At 33.4% G+C, this 20,747-nt stretch overlaps 2 protein-coding genes across 4 annotated transcripts in view; one reads left to right on the top strand and one right to left on the bottom strand.

Annotated features, from left to right (window-relative positions):
- LOC111058360 (josephin-1) overlaps nucleotides 1–1,340 on the bottom strand; it is a 50,842-nt gene extending 49,502 nt beyond the window's left edge. The window contains exon 1 of one of the 3 annotated variants that reach the window (XM_022345875.2): nucleotides 898–1,340. The gene's annotated coding sequence lies outside the window, so the exon portion shown is untranslated. Of the gene's footprint in view, nucleotides 1–755 lie in introns of all 3 variants that reach the window. The other 2 variants (XM_022345876.2, XM_022345877.2) reach the window with 2 other exon arrangements.
- A 453-nt stretch (nucleotides 1,341–1,793) lies between these two features.
- LOC120353346 lies at nucleotides 1,794–19,323 on the top strand. The gene is made up of 7 exons (XM_039436659.1): nucleotides 1,794–1,914; nucleotides 7,284–7,456; nucleotides 9,737–9,856; nucleotides 13,517–13,563; nucleotides 14,043–14,235; nucleotides 15,092–15,159; nucleotides 19,189–19,323. The coding sequence occupies exons 1-7, from the start codon at nucleotides 1,904–1,906 to the stop codon at nucleotides 19,321–19,323; spliced, it is 747 nt and encodes a 248-aa protein (XP_039292593.1). The 5' UTR covers nucleotides 1,794–1,903.
- Nucleotides 19,324–20,747: the final 1,424 nt, after the last annotated feature.

Here is a 20,747-nt window from a genome sequence, read left to right as displayed (position 1 = left end):
TCAATCAGGATCAGGTTTGGTTTGTGTTTTGACCCAGTAAGTATACTGTATTCCCAAAGAGTGCAGAATATACGTAATAACGTAAACTTTACAGTTTAAATCAAACCAGGTGATCCCTTCAAGTAGGTAATTTATTATTCGTTTTATAAATACTCAATTTGAATTCATTGAGAGAAGCTCTTAACCCCTGTATAGAAATTTAAACTACACTCCAATAGAGTTTACTGTAAATTTATTGTGAATAAATTTGAATTTGAGTGCAATGTACAATAAATAGCTCCTTCTAGAATAGGTTAATTTTATTGTTAATTGGCTAGATATTTGTACAATCTGTTGACATAACATTTCGTAGCTAACCTTCTCCAACTACACTCAGTTACAAGTAGGCTAATAGTATCTACAGAGGTAAATAGACGTTTTTCTTATAGGACCTAAGTTAGGTTCTCTGCTTATGACTTATGCTTTTAAGACAAAAAAATTCTAAATACCATAAGTACGGTATGTTACAAAATGAAAAATTTGATGAAAACTGTAATAGGATTAGGATAAATTAATAATATTGTAATACAATTTAAACCCAAGAACTACAAGCCACAATAGAAATCAACCACAATTATTTCTTTATTAGAAGTTTTATCTAAAAACTTTAAAAAACATTCGACTTTCTAATTTAGTCTATATAATTATATAAATTGATCACTATTATTATCAAATAAGCAGTCATCTTTATAACTGTCATAATAAAATCACGGTACTTTTCACATGGGAGTAACCACACCAAACTGGTCATACTAAACGGATACTTGAAATTTACTAAAATTATTTGCTGAATAAAAGAGAGAGTATTTACCAATTATTATATCAAAAAGCTTACAGTATCAAAAATTGTCTACTTACAAATCGTCAACAAAACAATTCAAACGTCACTCACTCCTCCATCATCCATCACAGATCACAGAATACAATTCTACACAGTATGAGCTATCAGTCCAACCAATGCATTTTACATGACGCCAAGACCACCTTGAGTGCCATTTTTGTAGAAATTAAATTTACCGCTAATTTCAAAACACTCGAATTGAAACATTGCTACTTTTGCTCTCATATTTTAAAACATACCATGATCTTACTCAAAATTAATCAAATTAATGCATCATAATTATCTAAAAATATCTGTGATATAATAATTAATCATTTATTATTAAAATTAAGATTATTATAAAAATTAAGAGGGGATTTTCCCAGACTGTCTCAAAGTCAGTGCCCATTTTCAAGAAGTTGATCCTGAAATCCTTACAGTTTTCAGACCTGTATCGATTGTGCCTACCATTGGAAAAGTCATTGAAACAGCCAAGATGCTATAGATGAATGAGAATAGTCTAAGAAGAATAGTCTGTTGGGAGGCATGCAGTATGGACACAGTATACATACAGTACGGAAACTTGGCTATACCCTGACGCCAAAATCCGCCATCTTGTTAGGAAGCGCCGCATTGTAATAGTGGGGCCGCGGAATTGGAAATATCTGGTTGGATAGGCAAAACACTGGTTTGATAGGCGTTTGATTGCTAGTTTCCATTCTGTATCTATATATTCTATTCTGTGGAATTGGAAATATCTGGTTGGATAGGCAAAACCACGGTAAATAGAAGGTATTTTCATCTAAATACCGTGGGTAAAACACTGGTTGGATAGGCGTTTGATTGCTAGTTTCCATTCTGTATCTATATATTCTATTCTGTGGTTACGTATTATTTAAAAAAGACGTTTGTACATACCAGGTGTAATAAAATTTCATATTTCTATTCATTTGATATTTCAGCCTTCGTTTTGTATAACATTTGAAAATTTCTATGGTTAAATTTTCCAGTTTAAAATTTAAAAAATGAAGATTTGATGTATGAATGGCTAAAAGGTAGGTTATGAATCAACCAAGCTATTGTTCTAGGTTATGTTTACGTTTATTAATAAATTTACAGTTTTAAGTTGGATTTTATTTATTTTCAGGCTTAAAAAATTATAATACATTTTCATCAAACGAGAGATAGTAGGCCCTTACTTTTGACCTACTAAAGTCCAAAGTTATTATCCGTCTGTTAGTATGTTCTACAATAACATTAGAAAAATTAACTAGCTTCAAATTTTGAACACATATTCTTGAAACCTTTTTACTGGTCAAGTTTGTTGGACAACAAAATTGATTAACCCAAAAAATGAATTTGGATTCATAGGCTATGAGTGATAAAGATGTTGAAGCGTCAACGTAATTTTCATTTCAAATAGAATCACCAAATGAAACCTGTCAAATTCTTGCAAAAGAAATATATAGGTAGCTGTTTCCATAATTTTCACTAACTCTGTATAATTAATAGTTGCTTGTTTCAACACTCTTTGAGCAAGTTCTCCAACCCAGGGGATTACTAGTTAAATTTATCAGTTTATCATGTATCATTATTTATTCCCGGTTTCATCAACCTTGGTCAAGGCATTTGAACATGATCAAAATCCATCCGATGATCAAATCAGCAATAATTCGTTCCACCAACACCAGTTACGTTCAACCACGGTCAAACCAATGGTTAAGTTTGACTGCCGCCGAACGAGCGATCAAATTAATTGAACACGGTCAAAAGACTGGTTCGATCAATTTCCTTGCTTGTTTGTGGGTTATATTTTATTTATTTATTTATTTATTCAAGGTGATACACATACTATAATTAGGAAAGAAAAAACAGGCAATTGCCCAAAACTTCTTCAGTTCCTGGATTTTCACATATTAAAAATAGTCCAAACAATTAGGTTAAGTTCAAATTTTGATTTCTGCCAAAGTTTCCGCACCATCCGAGGAAGATAACACAGATATAAAATTGATTTTGAATTTCACAATGTTGATATAAAGCCGAAAAACAATAATCAATCCTAAATTCAATTAAATTAATTGAAATAAATTAAAAAATTTGAAGACAAAAATTAGACACTCACTTTCAGCTACTTTACAGCTGTTTTTTTTGACGCAATTAAAATTTTCAAAGTTTTTAGTGCGATTGAATTTAGTTGTAGTAAGTTATTTATCAGGTTTGTTCTCGGAATCTTTTAATTAGTATACTAGGCTATTATAGCAGAAGGAAGATTTTAAAAAAAGATTTGCTTTACTTTTTTATTACGCAGTAGGCCTATAGGCCTATTATTCTTATCCTTAGATCAACCTAGCTGCTTTAATGTATCTCATTAGAATTGGAATGTTCTTTTGTTCATAAAAAATATTGTCAAAATTGATGGTGATTTGTAAATTCTTTGTACGAAATTATTCAATTCATATTTTAAATTATTATTGATGTGTTACTATACAAAACGTCTGTGCCAGGGGTGTGTATGAGAAGGAGGCCCAGCGGCCCGTCCCAAAATAATGGCCCATATGAATAAAACCAGAGCAAATGCTCATGAGCAAAAGCATTGAGCATAAGGTAGAAGCAAAAGCATTTGCTCATTTTGATATGAATAAGCTTTACCTTATACTCTTACCTTATATTTTTTATGAATACAGTTTCAGGTTAGTTGAGTTTAGAATTTTGAAATAATAGCGTGAAAAAATGTCATCTCTATAATAATCTTTAGCATATTCTTATAATATCAATAGCCTTCTTATAATCGTCTATACTCTCATATTCTTAAATGCCTATTTTCTATTTTGTGATGGCTATCTTTATAACAGGTACCTAGCTTTTATATTTATTCTTTTGTAGGAATAATGGTGATATATATCATGGTTGAATCTAAAAAGAGTTTTATAGTTCTACACTATTGGTTGTGATAGTATCTGGTATAGTTTCCTCTTCCTCATACGAATTAGTTGAGCCATTTTACTACTTCAAAAGTTGAGCAAATGCTCTAGTTTATTCATACAATTTTGAGCAAAAGCTTTTACTTTTAAGCAAATGCTCAAACTATTTTCTTGATGAGCATGAGCAAATAGTTTTGCTCACGTTTATTCATAGAAAATGAAGCAAATGCTCCATATTTTAGAAGTATGAGCAAATGCTCAACTTTATTCATATGGGCCAATGAATATGAAAAAAAAATCAGTACCGTGATTACATAAAAAAGTATATTAATCTGAATTTTTGACGGCCTGACGGTAAAGTAAAAAGGGCATTCAGCGCAAATTACCCTCGGAATATGAGCAGCAAAACTGATATTAAGATCATGGGGTGATACTATATTTAATATATTATAGAATTTAATTTGGATTTTCGTTTAGTAATAATAATTATTATTTCATTTACATTTGAATAATTGCAATATCTCAGTAATTTCCATCCATATGATCCATCATAATCAGATGTAGCCAATAGCAAGCCAGCAAACATGTTGGCCAACTTCAGAAAAGTACAGCTAGAAGAGTTGACCATGTTCAGATTTGACCGATGGAGTTTTGATCAATCCCGAGGTTGCTGGAACAGTTGTATGTTTAAACGAGTGATCAAAGTTTGACTATGATCAAATTGACCATGGTTAGGCTATATTTTGACGCAATTAAAATTTTCAAAGTTTTTAGTGCGATTGAATTTAGTTGTAGTAAGTTATTTATCAGGTTTGTTCTCGGAATCTTTTAATTAGTATACTAGGCTATTATAGCAGAAGGAAGATTTTAAAAAAAGATTTGCTTTACTTTTTTATTACGCAGTAGGCCTATAGGCCTATTATTCTTATCCTTAGATCAACCTAGCTGCTTTAATGTATCTCATTAGAATTGGAATGTTCTTTTGTTCATAAAAAATATTGTCAAAATTGATGGTGATTTGTAAATTCTTTGTACGAAATTATTCAATTCATATTTTAAATTATTATTGATGTGTTACTATACAAAACGTCTGTGCCAGGGGTGTGTATGAGAAGGAGGCCCAGCGGCCCGTCCCAAAATAATGGCCCATATGAATAAAACCAGAGCAAATGCTCATGAGCAAAAGCATTGAGCATAAGGTAGAAGCAAAAGCATTTGCTCATTTTGATATGAATAAGCTTTACCTTATACTCTTACCTTATATTTTTTATGAATACAGTTTCAGGTTAGTTGAGTTTAGAATTTTGAAATAATAGCGTGAAAAAATGTCATCTCTATAATAATCTTTAGCATATTCTTATAATATCAATAGCCTTCTTATAATCGTCTATACTCTCATATTCTTAAATGCCTATTTTCTATTTTGTGATGGCTATCTTTATAACAGGTAGCTTTTATATTTATTCTTTTGTAGGAATAATGGTGATATATCATGGTTGAATCTAAAAAGAGTTTTATAGTTCTACACTATTGGTTGTGATAGTATCTGGTATAGTTTCCTCTTCCTCATACGAATTAGTTGAGCCATTTTACTACTTCAAAAGTTGAGCAAATGCTCTAGTTTATTCATACAATTTTGAGCAAAAGCTTTTACTTTTAAGCAAATGCTCAAACTATTTTCTTGATGAGCATGAGCAAAAGGTTTTGCTCACGTTTATTCATAGAAAATGAAGCAAATGCTCCATATTTTAGAAGTATGAGCAAATGCTCAACTTTATTCATATGGGCCAATGAATATGAAAAAAAATCAGTACCGTGATTACATAAAAAAGTACATTAATCTGAATTTTTGACGGCCTGACGGTAAAGTAAAAAGGGCATTCAGCGCAAATTACCCTCGGAATATGAGCAGCAAAACTGATATTAAGATCATGGGGTGTTACTATATTTAATATATTATAGAATTTAATTTGGATTTTCGTTTAGTAATAATAATTATTATTTCATTTACATTTGAATAATTGCAATATCTCAGTAATTTCCATCCATATGATCGATCCATCATAATCAGATGTAGCCAATAGCAAGCCAGCAAACATGTTGGCCAACTTCAGAAAAGTACAGCTAGAAGAGTTGACCATGTTCAGATTTGACCGATGGAGTTTTGATCAATCCCGAGGTTGCTGGAACAGTTGTATGTTTAAACGAGTGATCAAAGTTTGACTATGATCAAATTGACCATGGCTAGGCTATATTTGATCAAGGTTAGTGAAACCGGGCATTAGTGTATTGATAATTACTTTTTTATGAAACCTAACTATGCGAACTGTATTTATACATTTTTTTAAACAACATGCTTTTCAATTATTTATTTGCAGTGCTCATTTAATTGGTAAATTATGAGTGAATTTCTAAATGGAACCAAGGAAAAAGTATCTGATCAACGTCCCACAACTAAGAAACAAACGTCAGTAAGCTCTTTCGTGTACACAGTTTCTAAATCTTCAACCAGCGTCTCTAATGTCCATTCAAAAAATGAAGAAAAAAGTGATATGTGCGTATTTTCTTTTATTTATATTAGGTCTAAGTTTTTCACTGTCTAGATTTACAAAGTAATTCTTTTTTGCAAAGCAATTGTAATTTTACAAATTTTTATCGTAAGATTCAAACTTGACGGACATTTTATGGAGTCGCTCATCGAGGAAGTGTCATCCTACCACAAAAGTGCTATTGTTTCAGGAAATAACTGTAAGGTTGGTCCCACAATTAGGAGGGGCTAATCACTGCAAGACGTTCGCCATTTAGAATTGAATAATTAATTTTCAATGTTTACATACAAATCTGTTAAATACAATATTATTATTAGGGCTGCGTTGCTGTTGACCAGTTGGCGCTGGATAGGCTGTGTCTTAGTGATTTAGGCCTTATACAATGAACGGTCTCTTGCCTTCTTGTCCTACAGGAACTCTTGACAGAGTACAGGGACTTGGATGTAATACTCTCATCCTTCTGCTGAAGTCATTGTCTCCCATTCTCTTTATCTCCTCAACAGGGTTTCAAGTCTCAGTGCCAATACTGATCAAATGGAAATGACCCTTGGGTCGTTGACAGCCTGCATTTTGGGGTGTTCAAGTATCCGCTTTTTTAGTGTGTTGATGATGAGTAGCACGTCTTCGCACATACTTCCTGCATTTTCTTTCACTTGCACCAGTGAATGAATCAATGCACTCTGACTATGACTCTAGGGTTGGACTTGGAAAAACGTATAAGAAGTTATCCGGTATCATGCATCAGGATTTTTGATGTCATATTCCTGAATATTCCAAAACTAAGATTTGTTTCCACTTGACTAGTCTGTGACTGAGGCCTAGCATCACTATTCTATTTTAATGATGACTTTTTACTGAAATCATAAACTCTTTGTTATGTAATATTTGGCGAAAACTGAATTGGTGTTCAAAGAAACAAGAACTATTTTCTTAAATATCTGTAATTTTTTTCAGATTGCAGACATCGAAAACATCACCTAATTCCTCGTTTTCCAATAACATCACCCTTGATTCGTCGTTATCAAAGCCAGATAGGAGCGATGATGGATGGGATGATATGGATGACTTCGAACCCACAACTCAAAAGAAGAGACCATCTCTTCTTTCAACCCAGAACAAAATATCAAGTAAGCTTATTATTTTCAGGTCAGGACTATAAGGTTGTAAGAATCGAATTTTTCTTTTACTACAGCTCTTTCATGTTTAGTTACGTCCGGGCGCGTTTGTTATTTCATGTTAAGTCTATAAGGTGGGCATAAGACCCACATGGACGTCAGGAAAACACAAAACTAGTAGGCCAGCTGACCTACTTGTCAAAAAGAAACAAATAAAAGCAAACAAAGAACAAAAGCAATCAAAAATATGCGCTTACCAAGCTGCTGTCCAACATGAAAAACTAGTGAATACAAAGGTTCATCCAATAATAAGCCTCTCAAGGCCCTCCAAAATTGACCGACAGACAGATACCCAACCACCACCGGCAGCGTGTTGTAGAGCCTGACAGACAGATGGACAAAGTCTGATTGAGTCCTGCTCAGTCTTCGGTAGGGTTCATCCAGTTTTTGCCCCCCTCTAGTCTCATATAGGTGGATTCTGCCTGGTTATAAGTTCTCCACATTCGCATGGGCTCTGCAAAGAGTTTGAAATATATAGAGGAAGAAGACTGTGAGGATCTTCTCTCTCACAAAGAGGGGATGACAGTGGGCAAGTCTCTCAGCACCATAGAGGATCCACAGAGCCCTCTACTAAATAAGCAACACTCGCAACACATTTGTGGCTCCACCACAAAGCGTGAGGCAATACAAAATTAGTATCAAGGAACTGAGTCTCATCTCCAACGTACAGGTATTCTCTGTTCAAAGTATTACCTTTACGCTGATGATGGGGTACAGTTCATTGAAACGCGTCTGGACTTGTCTAAACTTTTACCCAATTATTGTTTAGTAAAATTCTATAATGTTGACATTAATAATAATATTTAAAAGTAGCAAGTAACCCGTGCTCCGCAAGGGTCTATTCGAAAACTTTAAATTTGACCTACTGAAATCTTGGAGGATTTAAAATAGGCCTTTAACCATCCTCGGTGAATTATGAATCAATATGCGAAATTTCAAGTTAATCAGTCCAGTAGCTCAGACGTGATGATGCGTCATTCGTGGATTTCCTATTCCGTACGTGTATAAGCAAGTTCTTTTCTTCATTATTTCTTTATTATATTATAGATTTGTTACAACACGACCGATCAGAATATAGTTGGTTACATAAAACATATAAGTTTGAACTGTTTACAGAGAAATAGGCCTAATACAAACAATGTTATTATTAATTGCTATGTTGAGAGAATTTAGCACCCACTATATTATGAATATGTGTCGGGGTATACTAATCGGGAATTATTAACGATTAATTAAAATCAGGATGAAAACTGTGGAAGAAGTAGTTCAGGTTTATCTAAACTTGAATGGAACTGCTCTACACCTAAGAACTTTAAGCTTTTGAAGCAAACCCTATCTGAATAGGGGGCATAGAACGGTCAAAGAAGAATAATACAAACGTGAAACCCTCCGACAGGTAAGGGCGAGGGCATGCTTGCAAAGTTTTGGTTCAACTTGTTTAGTGAGGAATAGAACACATGCATTTCATATCTACCGAGCACACTGTCAATCTGTGATTGTTTCATTTTGTTGGATGAGTGCAGTGGAGCATGAATAACCCAACCATTTGTCCGTTGCAAGTCAGTTAAGAGAAAATATGATATGATGATTGAATTTGGTCGAAGGAGAAGAATCAAGTTTTTTGAATATCAGTAAGACAAGTAAAATGTTATAGAATTTAACAAAAACTCAAATATCTCAAATTACATGTTCTAAAAATGTGTTCTATCAGTTTATCTAAAATCATAGATTTTATTTATTTATTTACAATGCAAATGATACTAATGTAATAACATTGGTAGATAAAATAATAGTAAGGTAAAATTTATCTTTCATGCCTCCATAGTTCCAAACTTTGTTCAATTCAAATCAGATCTATTTCCTCCAAAATGCAACTGTTAAAAAGTTGTTACATGTGTAACTCAGTATAAATAACTTCTATCAACATCAACAAAAACAACTAAGCCCAGTGGAAATGAAACAACTGGAATAAGTGAAAATTACTTGCCATAGGTCGAAACAGATTGACAGTGTGCTGGTGGATAGGAAATGCTTGTGTTCTATTCCTCACTCAAATAGTAGAAACCCTTTCCATGCCCCCATACAGATAGGTTTTAAGCAACCTCTTTTTCCCCATAGCTGATTTCTGGTTCTTATAAAATGTAAAACTATCGAGCTGTTGTATTAAAGATCAGCTATGAATAAGGTAATACTATCTACACAAAATGAGTGAAATGAATTTTCAAATTTCAGGTAATAAAACCGCTTTTGCTCCAAAGGTGAAATCAAGCTTTTCCGCAAAGAAACCTATTAGTACATCAAAGTACACCAATGACAGTAAAAGTATCATTGATCTTTCACTTGATAACTCAAGTAAGTATAGTACTGATAGTTTTCTTACAATTAGAAACAGTTTCACTTATTGAGAAAAATTATGATAATTTTTCTTCATGCTGCAATTGGTAGGCTACTCAGTAACATGAGTTATATCTTCTATATTTTGATTTAAAATTGAAAGGTTGAATCATGCAACTGAAAATTAAAACTTTGAATTTAATAGATCACCATAATTTATTCTGGCTCATTCACAGGAGGATGTTGAAGTTTCTTCTAGAAAAGCAAGTTTGTGGCTACAACCCAACAAACTATAACTGATTATCGTTAAGACCCAAAGGTTACTCTATTCAATGCCATTACATTGGCACTCAGAGTGTGTCTCTTTTTGAATTTACCATTGGTTCAAAACTCACCTGTAATTGCCACATTGGAGGACTGTATGAGAGTGATTTACCTGTTGAAAAAACTAATACAGTTTGTGAGTAGGCCCTACTTGATTGTACTGTATTTTGACCACTTCTACAGCATCCTGAGCTATGGGCTGCTTGAGGATGTCTATAATGCTGAAAAGAGCAGTCATCACTTCCAATGATTAGCATTGATCACTATATACAGCTCTTCCAGTCCACTGGAATAATGACTATCTTCATCAATCAGACATATTAGAGTGCTCTGCATGTGATGGCTGGTTTTGTCAAGTACAATGTGAAGAGTGACATCCATAGTCATAAAACGAGTTTTGGTTGCATGATGACATTCCACATTGCCACCAGGTAAGACAAGAGACTTCTTTCCCATTGTGGATATGAATTATTTAACAGCTGGCCTAGATAGCTGGCAGCCTCAAGCACTCAGGCTTTAAAGGTAAAGCCAAAGTTTTGGTTTAGGAAAACCCGTTTCTATGGGCTACATTATTTTTTCAAGTGAAATCTTGACAACTTGAAGTTTATTCTTATATTTTCTGACACAACCAAACAAAAGTTTAACAAAAACAATGTAATACAGTTGAAAAACGTCACAGACAAATAACAGAAAATATCAATCATAAAAAAACTTCAACAACATGTAACATTCATTAAATTTGCAAAATTATAATATTTTTTCACTCTAAAAATAATACCGTCAACATCATAGACAGCCTTCTACTGAGAAAAGAATATAGTTTTGTCTTGAATTGTTTCTCCCCAACAATACTTCTCAAATCAGCCGGAAGTTTCGCAAACAACGTTTGTTCCCTATAAGTAGGTGTATTCTCAAATACACTCAGCTTATGTCTCTCAACTAAAATGTTATTCTTTCCCCTAGTGTTATAGCCATGAATATTTGAGTTAGCTTGGAATGAATTCAACTTATCTTTCACATGTAATATTGACTTGAAAATGTACAATCATGGGACAGTTAAAATACTTGGGCTACTGAAAGACTCCTGACATGTCTGTGGAAATTTGAGCCCCTCCAGGTCTTTGGCAAAACAAAAATTCTTTTACTCCCCCATAATTCAATGCCATAAGCAATGTGGGATTCAATCAGTGCATAGTAGACACTTTTTGCTGTAGTTTTAGGTACCCGTTTAACAATATTTCTAAATGAAAAAAGTGACCTACTCAATTTCAATGATATCTTGTTCACATGATCCCCCCAATTAAGCTTGGAATCTATTGACAAACCTAACATGCTCACAACAGTACAACTTTCAATGTTCGTTTCACCAAGTGTTATGGTGGGGTGAAAAGGACGATACTTATAATCAAAGCTAATGACATGACTTTGTTTGGATTTATAGCAAGGTCTGAATCATTAAAAAACTGCGCAACATCATTGGCCATGTTATTTGCCTCAATCTCCAAGTCTATGAGATCTGATCTCTTAAATATCAAGGTACAATCATCGGCATGGAGAGTGATTTTATCAGTGACAGGAACATTGTATAAATTACAGGAACATTATATATTTATATATAATATGAAGAGTAATGTGCTTAAAATGGAGCCTTGTGGTACGCCTCGTGTCAATGGTAACTTGGCTGAGTTTACTAACCCATTAGGAGTATATATACACGTGTACTGGAACCTGCTGCTCATGTGTGATGCTATCAATCTTCTTGCCACGCCTCTACTAATTCCGAGCTGTGATAACTTGCATAAAAGAATATTGATATTGACGCTATTAAAGGCTCTTGACAGTTCCAATAGGAGCGCAGTTACATAATTACCAGCATCAATCCCTCTCTTAATTGACTCAAAAAAATTACCGCTGCAGTGATTGTTGACTTTCCCTTCATAAAACCATATTAACAATATGAAAAGCAAATCGTATTTCAACAGATAGCTTATAATTCTATCATGAATGAGCCTCTCACAAATCTTTGACAACGTATTTAAAACCGAAATAGGTCGATAATTATTAATATCCAAAACATTACCTTTTCTTAGGAGAGGAATCACTTTAGCTATTTTCAAAAAGTCTTGAAATATACCTGTCTTAAACATTGAGTTAATAATGAATACCAATGGCTCCGCTATTTCATGACAACATGCCTGAATTACGGACACCGGGATTTTATAATCAATTTATAATTAAAAAATATAATTATAATACTGTAATATATTATTATAATAATATACAGGGTGTTTCATAATTAGTGTCGAACCTTTTAGGGTATTGTTCCGGGATGATAGGAGACTACAAATAATGTATTTCAAGTGTCCAAAACTCAGCGGTTATCCTTACAGCTGCCATTTTGTTTTTTCACTTGGGAATTTTTATCTCAAGAACGAAATGATTTAATGATCTGAAATTTGGCATGACTATTTATGCTATAAAGACTCAACTTTAAAAAATAAAATAACAAATTTTCAAAATGGCGGCCATTTTAGATTTTTGATTGCAAATTTCACGAAAATCGTTCACTTTATAGAAAATGTACAGGAGACAAAAAGTTAGCAAATTTTATCAAGATCTCAAGGATACCTTATTCAATAAGATTGGTCGGAGAATAACAGAGAAATGAATTATTTTCGTATTGCATGCATGACCACTTTTCACAATTTAAAAATCAATGTTAAATTTTAATTCCAATTGTATTTAAGATGAAGCTGTTTTTCAGATAATCTTGTTTGTCCATGATCATGCATGCTGTACAAAAATAATTACTTTCTCTGTTATTCTCTGACCAATCTCAATAAATGAGGTATCCTTTAAATCTTGATAAAATTTTCAAACTTTTTTGTCTCTTGTAAATTTTCTGAAAAGTGAACGATTTTCGTGGAATTTGCAATCAACTGTTTAAAATGGCCGCCATTTAGATAATTTACATCGAAAATTTGTTATTTTATTTTTTAAAGTTGAGTCTTTATAGCATAAATAGTCATGCCAAATTTCAGATCAATACATTATTTCGTTCTTGAGATAAAAATTCTCAAGTGAAAAAAACAAAATTGAAGCTATAAGGATAACCGCTGAGTTTTGGACACTTGAAATACGACATTTGTAGACTCCTATCATCCAGGAACAATACCCTAAAATGTTCTGAAACTCTCTGTATATAATGTAATATATAATTATATATTTTACACCGGGATTTTATAATTACTTGTATTTTATGAATTCAATTATAAGTTTTTTTGCCATTTTGATACTCGTAGTATAGCAAAAATGTCTTTAAAATTCCAAGATGTGTACCATGTTTCATTACAGACGATGCTTCTATTTTGTCCAATCATTCGGAGAAATCAGATTCAAAGGTAAGTAAACTTTACGTAGGTCTTACTGAGAATTTTGTTCCATCATAATTTGGATCTATTTATTCAAATATTTGCGAGAGAATGAATCCATTGTTGATTGATTATTTTCCAACATATTTCTACTGCTGTTTACCGTCATTTACGAGCTCGATTTTTGAAATCAAGCATCCATCTCAATGACGACTTTCTCAACTACTATTACTCTATTGGTCTATTCCAACAAAAAACTTAATTTTTCTTTATTCATTCTCTTTGACAAATTAAATCGTGTTTTATCGAACTCAAGCGCTCTGAGACTTTTTATAATACTTGTTGGAGATGAAACTTACAGTATAACCATATTCATTAAGTTCATTCCAGTATTCATACAGTAATGCATTCATTTCAGTATAATAATGTACAATTAATTGAGAAAAATAAGTCAACTTTATATAGTTCATAACTTGCCATTTAAATATTACTATTTCCATGCTTTACAGAAAGCTGAAAAATCTTTACCAGAAAGAAGTAAATCATCACTACAAAAAAGGGAATCATCACCTCAAAAAAGGGAATCATCGTCATTAAAAGGGAAAGCGTCACAAATTGAAGAAAATGCCAGTGCCTCTCAAAAAATGTCCCTTTCACCAGATAAAAAATCACCAGAAAGTAACTTAAATGGAAGGAAAAAGAGTACGTTTCTTCAGGTTGAAAATAGACTATTACTATTCATATTATTATCAATTATGAGCTCAAATTCATCCATATTCAAATTATGGAATCCAATTCCAAGAATTGGTAATAAATCAATCACGATATAAGATTTTTATTCCAGAAATATAAATTGCATGCTTCAGGGCAGATTGAACACAGAAAAAATTCAGAAATTGCTCTTAGAAATACATGCTATATTCACAATTATTATTGGCGATCACAAACACTGAGTTTCTGTAATCATACTTATTGTAATATATCCTATTACACTTTTCTAAGCCTAGGGCTCTAGTCAGAATCAACTGCAATCATGAAAGGGTAAGAAAGTTTTTCTTAAAATAGATCAGATTTTAATTTCCGTAAAATGATGTAATTCAACTATACCAAAGCTATTAATTCTTAATATTCTACTACGCCATATATTGGAATTTGAAATAGAGTATTAGACTGATGTCATGATCCTGTTTGTCGGTGCGTTGGCTAACGGTGGTAGAAGGAAGATAACTGCGCATGTCTGACTACTATATTCCTGATTATAAAATTACAGCATGCTGGCTGTATGGTCAAATGTTATTGCTAAGAATAATTCCATAGTAGGGTCTTGATGCTGTTGAAGGGGTAAATCGGTCCAGGCATTAAGTTATCAGTATAGAGATTGTACATTTCGTGCAATCCATCTCGAAATTAACATAACTTATGAGATATGATAATATTATGGAAAATGATGCATTTCAAGTTATCCTTTGCTCATTTTATATGTGCAGGATTGCAGATTTGCTATTTACGGATGTGTGTTTTCATTAATGGCAAAGCATTTTTTTCTTGTGATTTTCAGCTGAGGATTTAAGTAGCTGGCTTGATGATTTTAGAAGTAATCCTGTATTGGAAGTAGGAGCTCATCAGGTTAGAATATTATTATGTTAATATTATTAAAATGTTGTGTTTCAATTTTTGTATTAGACTTGTTAGTTATAGATCGTCAGAGAATCAAGCTCCATCTTTGTAAAATTATATAAAACTAGCCGTCAGGCTAGCTTCGCTCGCCGTATCCGTCTAGCCAGGGGGCTCCGCGCTTTTATATATATAGATAGATATTGCCATTAGGATATTGTGCGAACAACAAAAGGCGTAACAGCCGAAGACCATAGATTCTTCATGAAATTTGAAACAAAAAATATATAATAACATTTTCTTATATCGACCTTCAGTTTTCGAGGTATATCGATTTGTCCATATTTTGAAAAACTTAATAACTAGAATACTATCAGTAGTCAATATCCAATTCTAAGCATTTACATTTTGGTTATAATTACCATAATTGTACATATGGTTGGGTAGAGGAAGAAATTCACAATAATGCCCGGTTTCTCAGTCGTTCCATAAACTGTTTATCCATTCAATAACTGTTTATCCATTGAATCGAAAAACATGAGAAATGCGTTTCTAGAACGCTCCATAAACTTATCGAATCAATAAATCTCTCGATAAACTATAGTGCCAAAATCCACCCTATAAATATTTATGGAATGGATAAATGTGTCGAATTTTCGGAATGGATCTAATTTTCGGTTGCAATCGAAAAATTAAGTGTAGGTCACCAGTATTTCAAAAATAAAACTGATTTTATTTTACTTTCCGTGCCCTATTACCATAGGTAAGGAAAGTATTACTTTCCGAAAAAATTGAGGTACCCCAATTTCTATATGTTTCAAGGTCCCCTGAGTGCAAAAAAGTGTTTTTTGGGTATTGGTCTGTATGTGTGTGTGCGTCTGTGTGCACGATATCTCATCTCCCAATCAACGGAATGACTTGAAATTTGAAACTTAGGGTCCTTACAATATAAGGATCCGACACGAACAATTTCGATCAAATGCAATTCAAGATGGCGGCTAAAATAGCGAAAATGTTGTCAAAAACAGGGTTTTTCGTGATTATCTCGAAAACGGCTTGAACGATTTTGATCAAATTCATACCTTAAACAGTCATTGATAAGCTCTATCAACTGCCACAAGTCCCATATCTGTAAAAATTTCAGGAGTTCCGCCCCATCTATGCAAAGTTTGATTTTAGATTTCCAATCAACAGGCTTTAGATATAATTTGAACGAAAAATTTCAAGTGGAAAAGATTGAACATGGAAATCTCTACAATTAATGTCCAGTAACATTTTCACCTAATATTGAAAATAATCTGGAAATTTGAGAAAATGTGATTATTCAAATGCAAACTTGAGGAGAGAGGCAATTATCTATTCATTCACTGTAAGAGATAGCAGAATTATTGATCTCGTCAGCTGATCAATTTTAAGTTATTTTAAGTATTTTTAAAATTCGACTCTACGTTGGAGACACACGATATTACTGTATAATAATGGGAATTTTCATACCGGCAAGGAAAGTTGTGTGAGTGCGCCACACCAGATTTTTAAATGAACTTTTCAAAGTTGCACTATATTTGACCGAGCGAAGTGAGGTCTAAGATTCAAGTCGACGGTTTGGCATTTCTCTTAATGTTTAAATGCTTATAAGTTGCGCATTTACGGCGAAACGCGTTAATAGATTATCATGAAATTTGACAGGTATGTTCCTTTTTTAATTGCGCGTCGACATATATATACACAAGGTTTTTGGAAATTTTGCATTTCAAGGATAATATAAAAGGAAAAAGGAGCCTCCTTCATTCGTCAATATTAGATTAAAAATCTGGTGTGGCGCACTCACACAACTTTCCTTGCCGTTATGAAAATTGATCACCTGACGCTAGTGTTCCCGCGCATCTCAAGTCTACTACTATTCAAAGATATGAGCCAGCTGGTGACAGGACAATAACGCTGGAAACACAAGAGGTCTGCTATCTCTTCATAGTGAATGATTTAATAGAATCAACAGTTTGCAGTTGAAATAATCACATTTTCTCAAATTTCGAGCTTATTTTCAATTTTAGGTGAAAATGTTACTGGACATTAATTGTAGAGATGTTCATGCTTAATCTTTTCCACTTGAAATTATTTGTTTAAATTGTATCTGAAGCCTGATAATTGGAAATCTAGAATCAAACTTTGCAAAGATGGGGCGGAGCTCCTGAAATTTTTACAGATATAGGACTTATGGCAGTTGATAGAGCTTATCAATGACTAATTCATGTATGAATTTGATCAAAATCGTTGGAGCCGTTTTCGAGAAAATCGCGAAAAACCCTGTTTTTGACAAAATTTTCGCCATTTTTGCCGCCATCTTGAATCGCATTTGATCGAAAATGTTCGTGTCGGATTCTTATAGTGTAAGGACCTTAAGTTCCAAATTTAAAGTCATTCCGTTAATTGGGAGTTGAGATATCGTGTACACAGACGCACATACACTCATACACACACACACACACACACACACACACACACACACACACACACACACACCACACACACACACACACACACACACACACACAACACACACACACACACACACACACACACACACACATACAGACCAATACCCAAAAACCACTTTTTTGGACTCAGGGGGACTTGAAACGTATAGAAATTTACAAATTGGGGTACCTTAATTTTTTTCGGAAAGCAATACTTTCCTTACCTATGGTAATAGGACAAGGAAAGTAAAAATCAGACTATAGAATTATTCATCATAAATCAGCTGACAAGTGATTACACAGATGTGTGGAGAAGCCAGTCTATTGCTGTATTTCCATAAGGTCTATAGTTCCAATCAGGTACTTGTGGATGATAATACTGCGTTAGGTCTACTGTTCATAGAACTACTAGTTTAGCATTGCTAGCCCTTATCTGGTGTCAGCCATCTTGTTTTGTAGTCATCAGCCAAAAGATGTCAGTACCATAGGAAATAATCTACCTCACAACAAGCAGCATAGAATAAACAACCAAGATTTGGTTGGTTACCATGGTTACCTTAGCATCAAGGCCCGGTTGCACAAAAGCCAGTTAAATTTTAACCGTGTTTAATTTCACGAGAACCAATCAGAGAAGGCCTTCTTGATAAAATGGCATCTCTGATTGGTTCTTGTCGTATTAATCTTTAACAGGCTTTTGTGCAACCGGCACCAAGTTTCTTTACGAAAGTGGCCGGTTTGGGAGCATGCCATGTTGCCAGATTTATTGAACAGATAAATCGTCCCATAGCTATGGATTCTATAAATAAAAAAAAGAAACAAATAAAAATGTATTGAATACATATAAAGTTATTTAATAGCGTTATAGAAACAGCTATAGCGTTGTTTATTGAACGACTGAGAAACCGGGCATTAGATTCATATATTTGTTACTTTGACGTTTTTAAACTTTTTATGAACGTTCAAACCGATCGAAATTTTGCTTTGAACTCGACGAATGTACTATTCTTTCAACTTTCAGCGATCATAAATAGTTGAAAACGCCCATTAAAAGTTCAAAAACGCTTGAAGGAACACATTTAAAGAATCTTATTGGATATTTCTTCCTCTTTCCAACCATGTCCTTAGAATTAGATTTCGACTAATAGTTTTCTAGTTATTGACGTTTTTTCAAAAATATAGAAAAATCGACATATTTTGAAAACTAAGGTCGATACAAGAAAATGCTACAGTACATTTTTTGTTGTAAATTTAATGTAGAATCTATTATCTTCGACTGTTACAACTTTCGTGGGACACTCTGCATATTGTAACAATATGAAACTGTCTTCAAGGGTAATTTAAATTTTTGTGTATGTCAGATCATTCTACTCTAAAATTTAAGTAGGCTACATTATCTAATTCTCAAATGCGTAGAGTACAATTATTATCAAACATGGTGTGCAATAATGTTTGCTTGCTTAAAGCATATAGATAGCTCTATCATAATTATGGTTGTTTTGCACAAGTTGATTATTATTATTATTATTCCTAATCAACCAATTATTTTGTTGTATTTGTTTCTTTGCAGTTGTCAGACCGAGAACTATTTTCAGCTGTGGATAGTCTTGAAAAATGCGATAGAAGTATTCTTCAAAAGGTCTTCGACTGGTTTGTGAGTCTACCTCCGGAAATCGCTGATAAACTTCCAGGATGTGAAATTTGAAACTTAGGGTCCTTACAATATAAGGATCCGACACGAACAATTTCGATCAAATGCAATTCAAGATGGCGGCTAAAATAGCGAAAATGTTGTCAAAAACAGGGTTTTTCGTGATTATCTCGAAAACGGCTTGAACGATTTTGATCAAATTCATACCTTAAACAGTCATTGATAAGCTCTATCAACTGCCACAAGTCCCATATCTGTAAAAATTTCAGGAGTTCCGCCCCATCTATGCAAAGTTTGATTTTAGATTTCCAATCAACAGGCTTTAGATATAATTTGAACGAAAAATTTCAAGTGGAAAAGATTGAACATGGAAATCTCTACAATTAATGTCCAGTAACATTTTCACCTAATATTGAAAATAATCTGGAAATTTGAGAAAATGTGATTATTCAAATGCAAACTTGAGGAGAGAGGCAATTATCTATTCATTCACTGTAAGAGATAGCAGAATTATTGATCTCGTCAGCTGATCAATTTTAAGTTATTTTAAGTATTTTTAAAATTCGACTCTTACGTTGGAGACACACGATATTACTGTATAATAATGGGAATTTTCATACCGGCAAGGAAAGTTGTGTGAGTGCGCCACACCAGATTTTTAAATGAACTTTTCAAAGTTGCACTATATTTGACCGAGCGAAGTGAGGTCTAAGATTCAAGTCGACGGTTTGGCATTTCTCTTAATGTTTAAATGCTTATAAGTTGCGCATTTACGGCGAAACGCGTTAATAGATTATGAAATTTGACAGGTATGTTCCTTTTTTAATTGCGCGTCGACATATATATACAAGGTTTTTGGAAATTTTGCATTTCAAGGATAATATAAAAGGAAAAAGGAGCCTCCTTCATTCGTCAATATTAGATTAAAAATCTGGTGTGGCGCACTCACACAACTTTCCTTGCCGTTATGAAAATTGATCACCTGACGCTAGTGTTCCCGCGCATCTCAAGTCTACTACTATTCAAAGATATGAGCCAGCTGGTGACAGGACAATAACGCTGGAAACACACGAGGTCTGCTATCTCTTCATAGTGAATGATTTAATAGAATCAACAGTTGTCAACAGTTTGCAGTTGAAATAATCACATTTTCTCAAATTTCGAGCTTATTTTCAATTTTAGGTGAAAATGTTACTGGACATTAATTGTAGAGATGTTCATGCTTAATCTTTTCCACTTGAAATTATTTGTTTAAATTGTATCTGAAGCCTGATAATTGGAAATCTAGAATCAAACTTTGCATAGATGGGGCGGAGCTCCTGAAATTTTTACAGATATAGGACTTATGGCAGTTGATAGAGCTTATCAATGACTAATTCATGTATGAATTTGATCAAAATCGTTGGAGCCGTTTTCGAGAAAATCGCGAAAAACCCTGTTTTTGACAAAATTTTCGCCATTTTTGCCGCCATCTTGAA

This window comes from Nilaparvata lugens, chromosome 10 (assembly GCF_014356525.2).
Source record: "Nilaparvata lugens isolate BPH chromosome 10, ASM1435652v1, whole genome shotgun sequence".
In the NCBI taxonomy this organism is placed as follows: Eukaryota; Metazoa; Arthropoda; class Insecta; order Hemiptera; family Delphacidae; genus Nilaparvata; species Nilaparvata lugens.
This window is presented reverse-complemented; position numbering and strand designations above follow the sequence as displayed.

Coding starts and splice junctions, on each gene's coding strand:
- LOC120353346 (XM_039436659.1), top strand. Junction 13,564..14,042: donor CGGAGAAATCAGATTCAAAG/GTAAGTAAACTT, acceptor CATGCTTTACAG/AAAGCTGAAAAATCTTTACC. Junction 15,160..19,188: donor TGGAAGTAGGAGCTCATCAG/GTTAGAATATTA, acceptor GTTTCTTTGCAG/TTGTCAGACCGAGAACTATT.